Source organism: Nipponia nippon, unplaced genomic scaffold, assembly GCF_047370975.1.
Source record: "Nipponia nippon isolate SJK-2023a ecotype South Korea unplaced genomic scaffold, ASM4737097v1 scaffold_1, whole genome shotgun sequence".
Lineage (NCBI taxonomy): Eukaryota > Metazoa > Chordata > Aves > Pelecaniformes > Threskiornithidae > Nipponia > Nipponia nippon.
Genome location: NW_028262290.1, coordinates 156,373,938 through 156,390,926, shown reverse-complemented (window position 1 = coordinate 156,390,926; position 16,989 = coordinate 156,373,938). Strand labels below are relative to the sequence as shown.

Below are 16,989 nucleotides of genomic sequence, written 5' to 3'. Positions count from 1 at the left end.
AATATACAAATAAAGTATCTCTTACTCCTTTTCAGTACCACGGACCAAAAGATCCCAGTGGTATTTCTCCCACACTTTAACATAAGATGACAATAAACATCATAGATTATTATCCTTCTGTGTGTGCACTCATCCCAGAGTTTTTCTTGCAAATAAAACTTTGATTATCCTGGATATATTTCAGACATGCTCTCACCTGTTGTTTTCTGATTTAATTTTTTATTTAACTAAAACTCCTGCATTTTGCTATATAATGGCTTTTCATCCTATGATGTGAGTGTATGCAGGAACAATTAAAAACGCATTCAAAACATTAGATCGCCTATCCTTTCTATCCAGTGAGATGTAAAACTTACTCTTTAGTCCAGCAGCTATGTGAAAGCCTGACAAACAAATGACAAATTAAATATTCCAAGTAAGTGAATGAGTGCTGAGGGGAAGCAAGTTATAAGTTGAGGGCTTTTCACTTAAAAGACATTCCCTTCAAGATCTTCCCATTTAACAGATTTTTTTTTTACAGCAAATCCCCAGAAACCAAACTGCTAAGAGGTTTTTTTGGTCAAAATCAGCACCTTGAACTGCACCTGGAAATAAGCCAGAAGCCAGGGCATTTTAGCAAGTATGAGCAATGAAAGAATGAAGATGCAATAGGATGTTATGGTGGTGTGCAGTGGCAGCTTCCAAGTAGTCTTCATGTTTTGATTTTTACCAAAACCCACTAAATAATCCATTCTGAAACTACCAAAGCAAGGATAGTTACAGTGAGTGTAGGGAAATAAATAACAGATGCATTTTGGTAGCCCCCAGTTCGGCAAAGGACATAATACCAGAATTAAAACTAGAATGTCAGTGTTACGTAGAAATATGCTGTTCTACAATTTATTTTCACTCTGAGTTGGAACAAACCAACCTTTTTTAAAATATCTGAAAAATACTACTTATTTTCAATCATTTTGATTTCCACTTTTCTAAAACTTTATGATATATTAAAACTTAGACATTAAAAGTAAGAAATAGAAACGTGCATTCTAAGAAGAGTAAAGCAACTTCTTTTAACAAAATCAAAATTATTAGCTTTGCTGTTTAGAAATTAAGTTTGCAGAAACAAGAATGTGCCTGACAAATTAGCAACCTCCGACAGGAAAATATTGTGCCGGAAAGTTCCCAATTAGCTTTAATCATAATAAGTACATAGAGTATTATGTGGGGAGTGGCACCATAGTAACTTGAAAAATGCTGTCAGCTTAGTCTGGCAAGGTATTTACAGATATTCATGTTTAATGTCTTTGTTTTGAGATTAAAAGATTAGCCAGATATAAAATCCTTTCCTTTTACAATGGTTCTCAATGTGCCCTTTACAGATATTAATAATGAGAACCCATGTAATGTTTCTGTAAGGATTAAAATCAAGTCCAGTTCTTCGGAAGAAAAGCAAAACAGAATATTGCAACTGCATGGAAACTTTCACAAACAACTCTCCTGTCCCCACCCAACAGTTTGGCCTTTCATGTGTTTATAGCTGATATTGCGAACAACTGCAAAGCCCTGAGGCTCTATCTGTTCTGTTCTGTCAGACAGTACGTAACAATATAGAATGGGCCGCAGAAGTCAAGTCGTAATACTTGAAAAAGAATTTCCACTTCCTTGTCATGAACACATTACCTACAATTAAATTAAAGTCCACATTATTCCATGTTTTCTTTTATTAAAAATACTGCACAAATACAAATCCAGCAATGCACAATTTTAATAATCTCTTGTGTTACTAATATCCAGACCTCAAATCCTAATCCTGCTGGATGAAGTCAGGATTTTGACAATCCTACAGCATTAGTAACTTCTGATTTTTAACGCACTGCTTAACTACCAAATCTCCTTTAGAAAGTTTCACTTAGAAGAGTTGTTCTTTGCTCTCCTTTTTAAACACAGCAAGGTGAACGTTTGCTGGTTACATTCAAAGGTGAATGTGTTTCAGGGGTGAGTGACTGATCTTTCTAAACAGTATATTGACATTCTCTATAAAGATCCCTGGGACCTTTCAGGGCAAAGTATGTTTCTTGGATAGGAGGTGTTACCAGCTGAGTTGCGAGAAGTTAAAACTTACAGAAACATTCTTATTTTCCAAACTCTGTCCTTAAAAATGACCATGATGTATGGGATGACCTACAACATGTGTGAGAGACACACAGACATACACACGTAGCCATTTGCATTCACTTCCATTATTGATAATTTACAACTGCTTCAGCTGCAGCCTTCCATAACAACTGGATGCTTGCTACGTGCTTGGGAAACTATTCTGAACAGGGTATTTTTACAACTTATTTGGGTTCCTAATTTAACTCAGTATGTCAGGAGGCCCCTACACTCCCTGTAGATAACAGAGAAACAGGCTTCTTTAGAGGGAGACTTGGAAGACCCTATGTTCCCCCCTGAAAAAAAGCCTCGATCTTTCCACTGGCTCAGTAGAGAGACTGGGGAGTTCTCAACTTGGATATTTAAACTGAAGTTGAAGGTTTTGAGTACACCTCTGAAATTCTTAATCTGTTAGTTATAACTGACTTCTGGTGATGGACAACATTCAGATGTCTATAACACACTGTCTTAAATGGGTTATTAGGTTTTAAGAGTTTTGAAAATGCATGATCTGCCTGTAGCATCTTCTGGTAGAAAGAAGATAACCATGGGTGACTCAATTTTTTTCAAAGATGTTCCAAAATATAATTATGGGTTATGTATCTGCTCTGAATAGTCTCTGAATAATTAAATATTGAGAAAATTTGATGGCAGACTGAAAGGCTTGCAGAACTCACCATAGGAATAGTTCATCAGAAGAATGAGGCTCTGACAAACAACATGCTATCCTCTACATATTACGTGTACTTCTTTTCTACCAAATCTGAGACATGCATTTTCTTGTTTTTCTTGGTGCAGAGTGGAACGGAAAAGTTGTGTGAAGTTTATAATGGAGAATATAAAGGCTATTCTATTAGGTAGAAGTGATACATAAAGGCACGAAGGCGGAGAGACTGAGAAAAGCTATGATACTGATAATATCATTTTGCAAATTCTTTTACCAATTGGAGAATGCTTTCAGTCTCAGAAAACTCCCAGAAATTAGGCAAAACCAACAGACAGTACTGCCTTTCCTAACACTGCCTAACAAAAACATTGCACACCCAGCACTATCCTTCAGCACAATTATCCATACCTTTACAACCCCACTTGGACAAATTCATGATTACCTTTGATTATAGTACCCCTGGAGACCACTCAGAAGCTTCTGCAAAATATGGCTGCCCACTGGTCCAGTGTTGAGACCAGCATCCTACTAATTTTCAAGAGCAATTCAAGGTGTTGATTTTAATAATCAAATAGAAAATGCTTTATATAATCCATTCCTAAATGACTATTCTTTCTTACATGGGCTGTAATGTCTGTAAATTTGTAAAGTGCTTTGAAATTTTTTAATATGACTGGTGCTAGCAAAAACCAAGTTAGCATTACATTATTGTCATCTGTTTAATTGAGAAAAGTGTAAAACCGATGCATTTTCTAAATATCTGAGCAACCAGACAACAGTTAAATTATCTTATTGTTGTTCATATTTACTCATGAAAAATACATACCTGAAAAGGCAAAGAATTATACTTCCTGTTGTAAGAGCAATCAGAGATACGCTGTGTCCAAGGGTATAAATTGCCTTCACCCTTACATAGAAGTTGACCTGCACAGAAAAAAATATATGCAGAAACCACTTACTGATATGTAAAATTGACTGTGAAATGATATAGTTTTCCATTAAATAGCTCTGAAGGCTAAATAAATAGCATTATTTTCACTCTTTGCTCTGTGATACGTGATGAGAATGTTATACTTTTATTCCAACACATTTTTGCAATGCAACATCTCAAGCCAATTGACCTCAGTAGAAAATTCAGCCTCAGGAACTCAAAAGTTGGACACACAAGCTGGTACAATTTCAGCTGATTATTCAATGTCAATGAGGTCAAAGAAAATATGAGATTTATCAACTTCCATAAACATAATCAAGCTGGGAAGAATGAGCCACAGTTTGAAAGAATGGATTATCTCTGAAAGAGAGAATGTCTCTCAGCCCTTCTGCTCCAGTGTACTTCGGAATGCATTTATACATGAGTTTAATTTTAAAGACATGTTTAAGTCTCATTACTTTCCTAATCTAAATGTTCAAATACTTTATTAAATTGTGACCCAAACAACCCTTTCTCTCTTTAGTAAAGTTATATGCTAAAACTTGGAAAGGAAATTTTTCAACAGAGGAAAAGCAGACTGAAGTGCCCAGTCTGCTGATTAACTGCAGTTATCTGTAAATTTAGCAGCTACATATTACATTAAATCCTATTCTGAATGCCATCAAGCAAAATAATGCTAACTATTCTCAGAACTAAGCTGCTTCTTTATTTATGCCTACAACAAAGTCATTATACTGCATTATTTCCCACTGAAGCTAGATAAAATATTAAAATCGTAAAGTTTTTTACTGTTATGAAATTAAGTTTTTAATAGCAGTGTAGAATGTGCTATGTATAACAGAGAGAATTTCTATATTTAGTGCACATGGTTATATCACTCACCTTCTTGAACAATGTTTGTAAAAAGTAGCAAGGAAGCAATACTTTTAAATAAACTAAGATAGCAAAAGGAAAAGCAAATCACTTAATATATTTATTTTTATTTAAAGGCCAAGTACAGAGGTAACTTTAGCCATCCCAATTCATGATGAAATTAGCTGGACGTTCACTTAGCAAATATTGTACAGATATGGAAAAGACTAAATGAAATATTAAATGAAATGAAGAATCTTGAAACTAGACTATCGTAGATATGGTTAAAGGGGAAAAATAAGGGAAACATAACTGCCACAGATCTTGTGTACTCATAGCAACTGTCACACTTGTTAGGAGCTACAAGTGGTATACGAGGTGTCACAGGAAACAAAAATCTCTTTTTTAATTAGAGAAGTAAGCTGTGATAGCCTTTTTGACAACAGTCCTGACTGTTTAATGTTTTGTTTGCTTTACATAATATTCATTTACTGCAGAGATAAAGAAGGAAAATATGGACTTAATGAGGTTTCCAGTGCCATTAGAATGACCATAAGAAAGTTCTTCAGTTAAAATCCTGAATAAATATTGTTTGTTTGTTTGTTTGTTTGTTTTAAATTGGTGTCCCTGCGTGGTTAAAATGATAAAACCTAAGGTATTACTTTATTGCTTTCTACAGAGTTTGCTATATAGTTGCAGAGCCCCACTGCATTCCTAGGAACGCTCTGTGGGCATAAATTGTAGGCTCTACTTCAACTAGCGTTAGGTGTCTACGCTGCAAATGTAAATATCTAAGGCAATGTAGGGTCTCTTCATAGGGCCTCCTAGGAAGCACTTCTTATATCTATGGAAGCAGTCAACATGGACTTCATTGGATATATTTCTGCAGACAATGAAGGGGCCCCACAGTGACTAATTCAAGTGTAGTTACCCAGAGTGTACTTGCACTTAGACGGGTACCCCAAAAAGATCCTGGTTTTCCATATGAATCCAGTGTTTGCTAAATAGAAGTAGTCCAATGTTTCTTGAACAATGTTTCTAAAATTGGTTTCAAATACAATTCTAAACATATTTTTTTCAAAATTAACATAATTTCACATAAAATCAGTTCTGAAGAACAGCCATTCAATTCCCTGCCAGAATGGCAGAATTATACTCCTCAGTTAGGCTCATTTTTGGACAGCTCTGAAAACTATGCCTACAGACAAGCACTGTAGAGCACCCCTACGCTTCTTTAATTTGGCTTCTGTCATAGCAAAAGGAACATCAGCCAGTCTCCAGGCAATTTTCTGGGAATAGAGTGATAAACAGTTTCTCAGCAGCAATTACAACAGCCCACGGCACCAAGAACACTGCAAATACTTTGGGCACCCTCCTTCATTCATTCAATCTGACCTGCTCTGCAAAATCATGGAAAAAGGATGCTCCAATAAATGACTTAATAACTTAATTTGGCAGCCTCATGTCCCCATCATCAGTATTCTGGAAGAAAACTAGTTTTATTTCCTGACCTTGTGCACATCAGGAGCTGCAAATACAATGTATAGCTCAGAAATGATGCACAGCGGTTCCACAATATGTTCTATTTGTTATCAACTTGTTGGCATTTGCAGAAACCACTAAAACACATTTCTACTGAGTGTACAAACAGAAGCCTGAATGGTCTCTAAAAATTCTTAACATCCACCATGTAAATCTGAGGGAGATAAATGTCATTTGCAAAAGAAGTTGCAATGACAATAAATCTGCATTGTTTAAAGACTGATTGGAAGTTTTCTTGTTCACTTTCACGGAAAAAAAATGATTAGCAGAGATACCCTTTTAATAGTAGCAGTGATGTTCAACACCACATTACTGCAGAGCAGAGACAGGGGTCTCCCCAGGTGTGCTTAAGCCATGCACACAACACCTGGTAAGAGTGCACACAGGGACAACTTTATGCTATTCATCTTATCCTGGGAACTACCAAGAAGCTTAACAAATGCTTACATGTTAAAGTAACCACTGGCCTCCTGTAATTTGCATTTGTTAAAAGCCTTCAAAAGGAAAGCACTTAAACCAGGACTTCTGATGGAAACTGTGTCCTGGCGCTTCAGAGTGCCCAGTAGAAATGACTCCTTCCCTCCTATTCAGGTTTCTCATTGTGCTAGAAAATCTTAAAGTAGCTGTAAGGTCCCTTTCTTCTGCTGGGCAGCCAAAGTGTGCTATGAGTTAGTTATAGGATCTGCTCCAAAGACAGTCTTAGGTTTGCCTAAGGAGCAGAAATAACTCTGAGACAAGAAACGTGTGAGTTTGACACATGCCAACTCATGCATTTGCTGTTAAACAGATGACTAAACTGACCCAGCTGTATATTTTTCTGTAAGTACCATGGTCTGTATACTCCAGATGTAAGATTAGGTCCCTCTAGCTAAAGGGAACTTAAACTTCCGCCCATCGCCTCCTTGCTTCATTCAAATACTCTCTTGGGCTGACTTTCTCAATGCTGACGTTTGGGTTAGGCCTTTGTACTGGTTTTGGCTGTGAGAGAGTTGATTTTCTTCACAGTAGCTCATAGGATTTGTGACCAAAACAGTGTTGATAACACACCGATGTTTTAGCTATTGCTGAGCAGTGCTTACACAGCGTCAAGGCCTTCTCTGCTTCTCACCCCACCCCACCAGCGAGGAGGCTGGGGGTGCACAAGAAGCCGGGAGGGGACACAGCCAGGACAGCTGCCCTCAGCTGACCAAAGGGATATCCCACACCATATGGCATTGTGCTCAGCAATAGCAGCTGGGGGAAGGAGGAGAAAGGGGGGACGTTTGGAGTTACTTCCCAAGTCACCGTTACATGTGATGAAGCCCTGCTTTCCTGCTGGTGGGAAGCAGTGAATGAATTCCCTAATTTGCTTTGCTTGCACACGCAGCTTTGGCTTTACCTATTAAACCCATGAGCTTTCTCACTCTTATCCTTCTGATTCTCTCCCCCATCCCACTGGGGGGGAGTGAGTGAGCAGCTGTGTGGGGTTGAGCTGCTGGCCAGGGTTAACCCACAACAGCCTTGAACCCCTTTTTCTGCAGATCTGGTAAAGAACTCTGCACACTTATGATACACAGGAATTATTAGGAAGCTGACGGTACTAGAAAAATTGTTATTTTGATGCAGGGATCCTTAAAAATATTTTAATTAATAAAATACATTTAGCTTACAATAAAGATGTTAGCAATTTTGTTTGTATAATTCTGTTGCTAGTGACTACTTATCCCATATTTCCATGAGTGATCAAAGAGTCCGGCAACTATAAGAAGTAATTTCAACTTAAACGTTTCCTTTCAACAATAGAAAGTAGCTATTTTTGAACGTTTGACATTTTTAAGAACTCATTACTCAAGTCCTTGGCTTCTACCTGACACTGAATATAACATTAGTTTCTTAAAAATGAGTCATAACATCCTTTACTATTAATTCATCCAAAGGGTTCATGTATCTAGTGCAGGGAGTGGATTTCAAAGACTTGTACTAAGGCGTTATGTCTTTATTGTTCTGAACGACTAATCCAGGCTGTACAACATACACAAACGCAAACATACTACACGTCTCACTATCACATATAATGATTCAGTTAAGCTGTATCAGCATCTTTACATTTGATGTCTTAAATGTCTTAAATCACAGTCCATCAAAAGTGTGCATTCTTCTCATTGGTATAGAATACCTCAACTCATTGCCATTCATTCTCTCCTTCCAAATACACAAAGGAAAATGAAATAGAGAATAACATCATCCTAGCTGTAAAATATCTAAGCAATAAAACCCGATTACCAAATTGCCTTTTTTTGCTGGCCAGACTAAATAAAGTGAAGCTACAAACTCACTACGTTGAAATGAACATACCAGATTTAGCAGCAGCTGATTTCAGATCAGTACATGAGATAAGAACAGCTTTGCTGGCTATCATGGATGATAATTTATTACCAAGTAAGAGAGGATAGAGATCGGTTCTCATCTGCCCACTTGCAACATTTCACATTACCAAAAGGTTTGCCCAACTTTTCTGACTTTCATAGCAAGACATACTAGCTCCCCTCCTTACACAGCCAGAGATATTGATTACAGAACCAAGGCCTGGAAAAATGCCATCAAGAGAGACATTCCACCCTTAAGTAGACATCACCATTTGGTCAACACAAGTTCCACTGACACCATGAACAAACCATACCTACTTGTCTAAATGTAGTCATCTAGGACCACTTAAGATGCCCTAGGGTATCCAAGACACTTGCATGGCAGATGTGACAAAGGACATCTTTGCTGGAATGGCAGCGGCGAGTCAAACGGCACTAGATACCTATGTTTAGGCAATCACATCAAGCCCTGTTTCCACACACTAAGGATTAGACACCTACATTTCAAGTAAATATCTCACTTCAGGAATTTTGATTTGCAATTTAAATTTCATCCTTCCAGGTTTTAAAATATGTGGTAAGTATGTCAATGTAAATGACTGGAAAGAATTTGATGTGGTTGACTGTGTTGGCACAGACATGACTGAGAGACCATGACTGAGAAATTTGTGCCAGCACCTGCTCTGATGTTCTGAACACAGCCGAGTCAGTGCCCACCAGATAAGAAAACCTAACGCATAAGGTGAAAGGTTTCACATTCGACTTCTACTCTGAATGAGTAAGAACAAATCTCGTCTTCTGATCACTTCTTCTGATGCAATTATTTGCAATTCAACAAGTTCCCTGCTTATAAAACAGTCACCAGTTGTGTTACCATATAATTCTCTCATCTATGTATTGTATTTTTATGATGTTAATAATCCTTTAAAAGGCCCAAGCATACCAGATCTAGACAGAGACTGTATATTCTCCTTAAGTTTTGTCTTGCCTTGGAAGTTTTTGTTTAGGAAATATGTAAATTGTTTGGTGCCAAGTATATCAATTCATATCTATGTTTAGTCTGCATTGCTGTTTCTCACTTTTTCCATATTTTTGCCCATCTTCATTTCAGAATGAATTGCGCTGCTCCCACATTCTTTTCCTCCCCTCATTCCTGTCCTAGACACAGCACCCATTATACTTCCATAAATTAAGAACACAGAATCAACTGACTTACAGACTCTAACGATCCATGGTCACTACAGTCTTTCGATGGCGTGCACTAAGATTTTTATAGGAATGATTCTGAACCAGAAGTCATTATTAGGAAATTGCAGTCAGACCAATGTTCCCATGGGAAAGTCTTGATTCTGCTTATATGTTCTGCATTGCTTCATGTCAAGAACAATTTGAACTCAATATATCTTTTATTTCCCCTTTTCTTGGAATCCATTACACTGAGTAACAACACTAAAGTTTATCATCTGGTTTATGTAATTCAGCTGAGTACTTTTTCCATTTTTTGTGGAATAAATTTTTTTGAGATCTCTATAAAGTTGATTTTAGGATAAGCAATCTTGCCTTCCTGTAAATGTTTTCCATGCCCAGGAATGCAGAGCCCTTGTTTACTTCCTCAAAATAAGTTAGAATAAAGTGCAGGACAGTACACTAAAGAAACAGATGCACTAGTAGCACTGAATTTTGCAGGGATGAGGCCATCTGAGTGAGGTATCAAGATTCTCTTTACAACCAATAAATAGAAGCAGCAGAGTGCTATTCACGTCACCCTAAGACAGGCATTTAAAAAAAATTTAGAAGGACAGTCAAGTAAAAACATCTACTTTTTCTTCATTAAATACGAACGGAACCTAGAGAGACTACTGCAGATGCAGATGACAAATGTCTGAAGTTGGACAACACGACTCTGTCTCAGGAGTTTCTCCACTGATTTGGTCAGCTTTCCATTGGGCAGTAAAAGCACTACAAAACTTTGGTTTTTATTTCTATTAAGATTTTTTCCTTTATTCTTTTTTCCAGTCTTGTTTTGCAGGCCAACATTTGAAGTTTGGCATTTGTTTTTGGATTTCTGATACCACAAGTCTGTTATTCTTCAATAATAACATGAAGAAAAAATGTAATGTATTCTTTCAAATAACTACTGGTGACTAGGTGAAATGAATAAGGTAAGAGTCATTTAGCTTAATACATGTAACAGTGGGATATAATTTTTCTAAAAGGTAGGCAACTCAACAGAGTTAATCATTGCCTCCCAAGATGGGGGAGTCAGCAGAGAAGAACATACTCTTCTACGTGTGCTTTGTTGTGGTCGTAGTGTAATTGTAGTGTAATTCAAAGAAATTAGGATGATATGATTTCCATTCAGGCTCCAAAGACTAGATCTTCTTTGACTGTAGAGAAGGCATAGGCTGTCTGGATTAAATGCAGATGAGTACATTGTACAATCTAGTCGGATGAAATTCATTTGACTTGTAATTCTAGTCATGCAAAAGCACATATTTTTTGCTTACTGTTCAAAAATCTCAGTTTTGTGATGTGTCCTTACATTAGCAACCATCATCCTATTACTGGTAACTGCACACAGTCCTAGTGATGCCAGCGCGTAATATAGTGAGTGTGTATCTCAAAGTTGCTAAAGACTAATGCAAAAGCATTAGTGCTTGGTACAGAGAAATTACAGGGAAGTCAGGGAGGAGGCATTTTTGAAGGGTAATTTACTAAAAGGTCAGGTGTCAGAAGCTACTGATTAAGCTATGCTTTAAATACTGTTTTCCCAGGGAAATACATAAAAATTGCGGATTTTAATCTTGTGTTGCACCATTCTCACAATAGACAGGGGCGTTAATATGTATATACAGCTATGTATGCACACAGGTGATATATACTTTGTAAGTTAGAAATTAAGGTAATTCAAGTAAACCTATTTTAAATAAAATTAAATACAATGTTCGTCAATTCAGCTTACTTCAAAACCACATAGTTAAACTGATTAAAGTTTTGGGGTAGCCAGAGTCTGAGCCTTACTCTTTTTAATTCATTTCTTCTGCTGTGATTTACATTCATTCAAAGCAAGACACTGGTCAAAAGGAATTGTCATTCTCACCAGATCTAAAATGAGCACAGAGCACGTAGTGAGCACAGCTCCAGTTCTAGCTGCTGCAAACTGCAGATGTTATTTTTGTTCAAAATATCCTGTGCTTTTCTCTTAAAGGATATCTTGCAGAAGGCAATACTGCAGAATGATTTTATAGTATGTTAAAGAAAACCAAGATGTTAATTTCAAATTTGTTGTTTTTTAATAGCATCCCTATGTTGCATTTGTTTGAGGAAAAGTTTCCATAAAAACATTAAGAGTTAAAAGCCCTTCTCTAACACATTTTTATCTTACAATCAGTGTCTTAGAGCTATGCCTCCTCTTAATATCTCACCGTATAACTTGCCTTTTTGACTTGTACCCTCTATTTCCTGAGATGTGAATCTAAACTCAAATAGGTAGAGGGAGAGAGAACAATATCATTGAAAGGTATTTTTTTGCCTGATGGACTCCCCCCCTTATGAGTAAAATACTACCTGCTCTTTTTACCAATAAAGTATACCGCACAAAGTTCTTGACTGACCTGTTTGTAATAATGCCTCCACAATGTCCTGGAGAGCTTATATCTAATTCATAACCCCCTGGTGCTCATGGTTAAATGGACAAATTGTTCCTTTTGTGTCTGCTCTTGACTGGCCGGACTAGACTATGATCTGCCATCATGCTGCCAAGTTAACCAACTTTGGAGGCTGTCAGTTTGCAAAGGCATCAAATAAACAGACAAAAGGAATAACATACAAAGAAAAAAATGAAGGATGTTATTTTAAAAGAATTGTTCATAAACATTCATAGAGAAGGAAAGCAGCTTAAATGGATTTGCAGGCGGTCTCAGAATTCAACACAAATTTATCTGACATCATTTCTGAGATTATTTTTACGTGTAAGGAGTAAATTTCCAAAGTCAGTAGTAAAAGCATCTGCTAAAGGGAATGGTGAATGGTCCAGAAATCCCCTGAAGGCAATAAAGGATTCTCCCTAGAGACATCCTTTACTTCAGTTCTCTCATGCTTCAGCTATTATCAACTTGCAACTGAGATGATCTCAGCCCTTAGAAAGCATTTAATGGCCAAGATATATCACTGGCAAGAAATGCAGGAGCCATTATATTTACATTCTCCCAAGAGTCATGCCCTCTATATATAAGCCATGTGTCACCTCTTGAAGTAGATGGAATTATACCAGCTATATTCACTATGTTCATCGAATTGAAAGTTGAAAGGTCCTTCACCTTGTCAATTTTTGAAGGCATCATAAACCCCCATTATTCAAGTTGGGAGCTGGACTATCGTCTAGTAACTAATACTGTAGCTGCAGATGCATAAATTGCGTTCAGTTGCATAAACTTACCAAAATTGTTGCCATCTATAAACAAACTTGCATGGGAGGTGTTGATATCACAGCATTGAAAACATTACTTTAAATATTTTTCAGCCATTAGACTATATAATAAGGCTCTGTTTTGTACTTTGGCATAAAGAAAGTAGCTGTGGTTCAAACAGCATTGGGTCAATTGAAACATGCCCAACAAAAAAGCTGGACTTGTTTCATTTTTTTATCATTCCGTACCATCTTGAAAAATCTGTCTACATTTGATTTCAGAAAAACTCCATTGACCGAATCTTTTGAAATTGGACCCTTCTTACTTGTATCTGATTTCAGAATTCTTAAATGAAGGAAAAAAAGGTGAAACCCCGCCTGAACTTTCTAACAAAGCATCAGTTGTCCAGCCACACTGATGTTACCGTGCCTCTAATTTAGCCTTTAGCTATGCACTCTGAGCTTGACAGTAACTGTCAGGCAGCCTGGATGTAAAATGACTCCCATCACTTCTACCCACTAGGGAGAATAGAAGAGGTTGTCTTCCTCCAGAAAAAACACATTATTTAAAATAAAGTTTCTGGCATTCTGTACACACGCATGACCCCTACAATAAATAGTCTGACTCCAATCAAAACAAGAATCCTGTGTACTTTTAGTCCAGCACAATAGCTGTCAGTGTCAGCAGGACTGAATTTATCTGCTGGCCATTCATCTGCCAAATGGACGAACACAAAATAGCTACATGGAGGTGTAAGTCAGGGTTGAAGCTAATCAGCCAAGAGTACTTTGACATTACCCTAATGCTGACCATGGTCATTGTGTTCAAACTAGGTACAGGCAAATAAGAAATAATTACACAATTGAAATTATTTTATCATATGACATAGATTTTTAATTATTCTCTATTCTACACTTGAAATTGTGGCTAATGAGCACATTTCCTTCTTTCAGACCATTTTACTGGTCTAGTATTATAATGGTCAGAAATCTTAAATGTTTTAAAATTTTCTACTGATCAAAAGTTAACCCTGCTTCTCAAACTACTGCAAAGTTAAGTAAACACTACTACATTTTGAATCCATTAACATCAAAAATTGTAATTATTTAAATTCAGGTGTTATGATTTTCAAAAACAAGCAAAAATTTTAGATGATTAGCATGAAGTACTTTATCAGACTCAGCATCAAAGAGGATGCAATCATAATGCTACTTAAATTTCCTGTATGAGCGTAAATAGAAGTGTCTTAATTTGCCTGTAAGACCTCTATAACGACTAGTGACTCAACAAAAAAACTGGCAAATGGTGTTCTGAAAGGATGTTTATTAAATATACACACAACCCCCTTAAAGACAAAGAATTAAATTCTGCATTGTGTTGTGGTAGTTGAAAACCAAGAAATTACTTTAGATTAATATTGACTTAGTTATACCTATTAAATATTTGTCACTACTCTGTATTTTACATAGTACCATTTATAAACAAACTCTATATTGTATTGCTGCAAAAGAAACAGGCAAAGCAATACCAAATCTGATAGCACATAAAAATCAATGTTTTTCATGTAAGATAGGCATATCTTATCTCTTATTTACAATTCTGTGTGAACCATAATTAGCCAGTTCTCAATTAAACTTTAGCTTTAACGTCTGAATTTATAAAAAATTTGCAAGATTGGCAAGAGTAAAATGAGTGCAAAGAAGGTATAGATTGACCAAAACAGAATTTAAAACTAAATCATATTTTTAAGATTTTAACACAGAATAAATATCAAAACCTGTTCAGATTTTGCAACTGTATTCAAAGCATAAACTGATTCGAGTCACGCATATGAAACTGAAATGCCATTATGAAATTGAAATTGAAATGACATGAGATTTTCTGCATGTCTAACAAAAACAGTACATTTGCAACAGTAGTAAGAACAGCTGGCCTCTGCAATATATTCACATGATTATCTGAGCAACACTGATTCCAAAACTGAAATCCAACAATTTACTTTTAAAGTTTGGAGGAAAATATTCAAATTACAGTCACTAAACTAAACTCAATAGGTAGTCAGGCACAGCAAAAATCAGTGGCTTATGATTTTCAGAACAATTTTATGGAAACATTTACAGAATCTGTAACTGCTTTCTAGACTATAAAGACCTAATCCTAACACGTTTCTTCTTTTGTGGCTACCTAATGTTAACAGGTTTTAAAAGAGTACGAAAAACACACATATAAAAATAAATCGGATTATTACAAGTTTGTGTAATTAGTGTTATCTTCAATACACTTTTTTGTAAAATCTATTCTTGCGCACACTTGTGCTTTGTTTTCTTAGAACAGACACCTTTTCCTGCTAATGTTTCTGTTAAAGTTAGTTTCATGCTATCTTTACGAATGAATTCAAGAGACATAGTTCTTCTGTTTATTTACAGAATAGACAGAGCACAGAAGCTTCCTAGGCAAAGTTGACAGGTACCCAGTGGATCTTTGAACCTCAGCCTTGGTTTGGAAGGACCTCTAGGGGTGAGAGGGTAATTCAGTGCTGAAGGACAAAACGCTCTGAAGAAAGTTTAGGGCTTGATTCTTTGTCCAAAGGAGTTTTACTATTGACCACGTCATCCTTAATGTGAAAGAAAAACCCCCACCTCTTTATTCATTTAACCAAAAATATAATTGATGACTACAATCATTATCATCCCAGGTGACTCTTCATTTTGTTTATTCTGTGGGCTAGTATATTCCTGTAATATTGTATGTAAGAGAGTCTAGTATTCACAGATATGATTACTTACAAGTATATTAAAATTTGTGGTCTTGCATTTTCATGAAACGTGTCACAGTACATTCCATAATATCCAAAAAAGTCATGGCAGTCAGGTGAAGTCCCTGGGGACTGGAAAAAGGGAAATATTGCAGCCATTTTTAAAAAGGGTAAAAAGGAGGACCCTGGGAACTACCTACCTGTCAGCCTCACCTCTGTGCCTGGGAAAATCATGGAACAGATCCTCCTAGAATCTATGCTAAGGCACATGGAGGACAGGGAGGTGATACAGGACAGTCAGCATGGCTTCACCAAGGGCAAGTCCTGCCTGACCAACCTAGTGGCCTTCTACGATGGAGTAACTACATCAGTGGACGAGGGAAGAGCTATGGATGTCAGCTACCTGGACTTCTGTAAGGCTTTCGACATGGTCCCGCACAATATCCTCCTCTCTAAATTGGAAGGGTATGGATTTGATGGGTGAACAGTTTGGTGGATAAGGAATTGGCTGGATGGTCACATCCAGAGGGTAGTGGTCAATGGCTTGATGTCCAGATGGAGAACAGTGACGAGTGGTATCCCTCAGGCATCCATTCTGGGGCCAGTGCTGTTCAATATCTTCATCAATGACATAGACAGAGGGATCGAGTGCACCCTCAGCAAGTTGGCAGATGACACCAAGCTGAGCGGTGCAGTCGATATGCCTGAGTGACAGGATGCCATCCAGAGGGACCTGGACAGGCTGGAGAGGTGGGCCTGTGTGAACCTCATGAGGTTCAAGAAAGACAAGTGCAGGGTCCTGCACTTGGGTCAGGGTAATCGCCGGTATCAGTACAGTACAGGCTGGGGGGATTGTGTGCAACCCTGCCGAGAAGGACTTGGGGGTGCTGATAGACAAAAAACTGGACATGAGCCAGCAGTGTGCTCTCACAGCCCAGAAGGCCAAACATATCCTGGGCTGAATAAATAAAAGTGTGGCCAGCAGGTCGAGGGAGGTGATTCTGCCTCTCTACTCCGCTCTGGTGAGACCCCACCTGCAGTACTGCGTCCAGCTCTGTGGTCCGCAGTACAAGAAGGACATAGACCTATTGGAGAGGGTCCAGAGGATGGCCACAAAAATGATCAGAGGGATGGAACACCTCTCCTATGAAGAAAGGGTGGGAGAGTTGGGGTTGTTCAGCCTGGAGAAGAGAAGGCTGCGGGGAGACCTTATTGCGGCCTTTCAATACTTAAAGGGGGCTTATAAGAAAGATGGGGACAGACTTTTTAGCAGGGCCAATAGCGATAGGACAAGGGGTAATGGTTTTAAACTAAAAGAGGGTAGATTCACACTGGATATAAGGAAGAAATTT

At 37.5% G+C, this 16,989-nt stretch overlaps 1 protein-coding gene across 2 annotated transcripts in view; it reads right to left on the bottom strand.

The window, feature by feature from the left end:
- VIPR2 (vasoactive intestinal peptide receptor 2) overlaps positions 1-16,989 on the bottom strand; it is a 64,589-nt gene that overhangs the window by 21,909 nt on the left and 25,691 nt on the right. For both annotated transcript variants that reach the window (XM_087729878.1, XM_087729868.1), the window contains exon 5: positions 3,630-3,727. In XM_087729878.1, the coding sequence (XP_087586004.1) occupies positions 3,630-3,727 (98 nt within the window). The remainder of the gene's footprint in view (positions 1-3,629; positions 3,728-16,989) is intronic.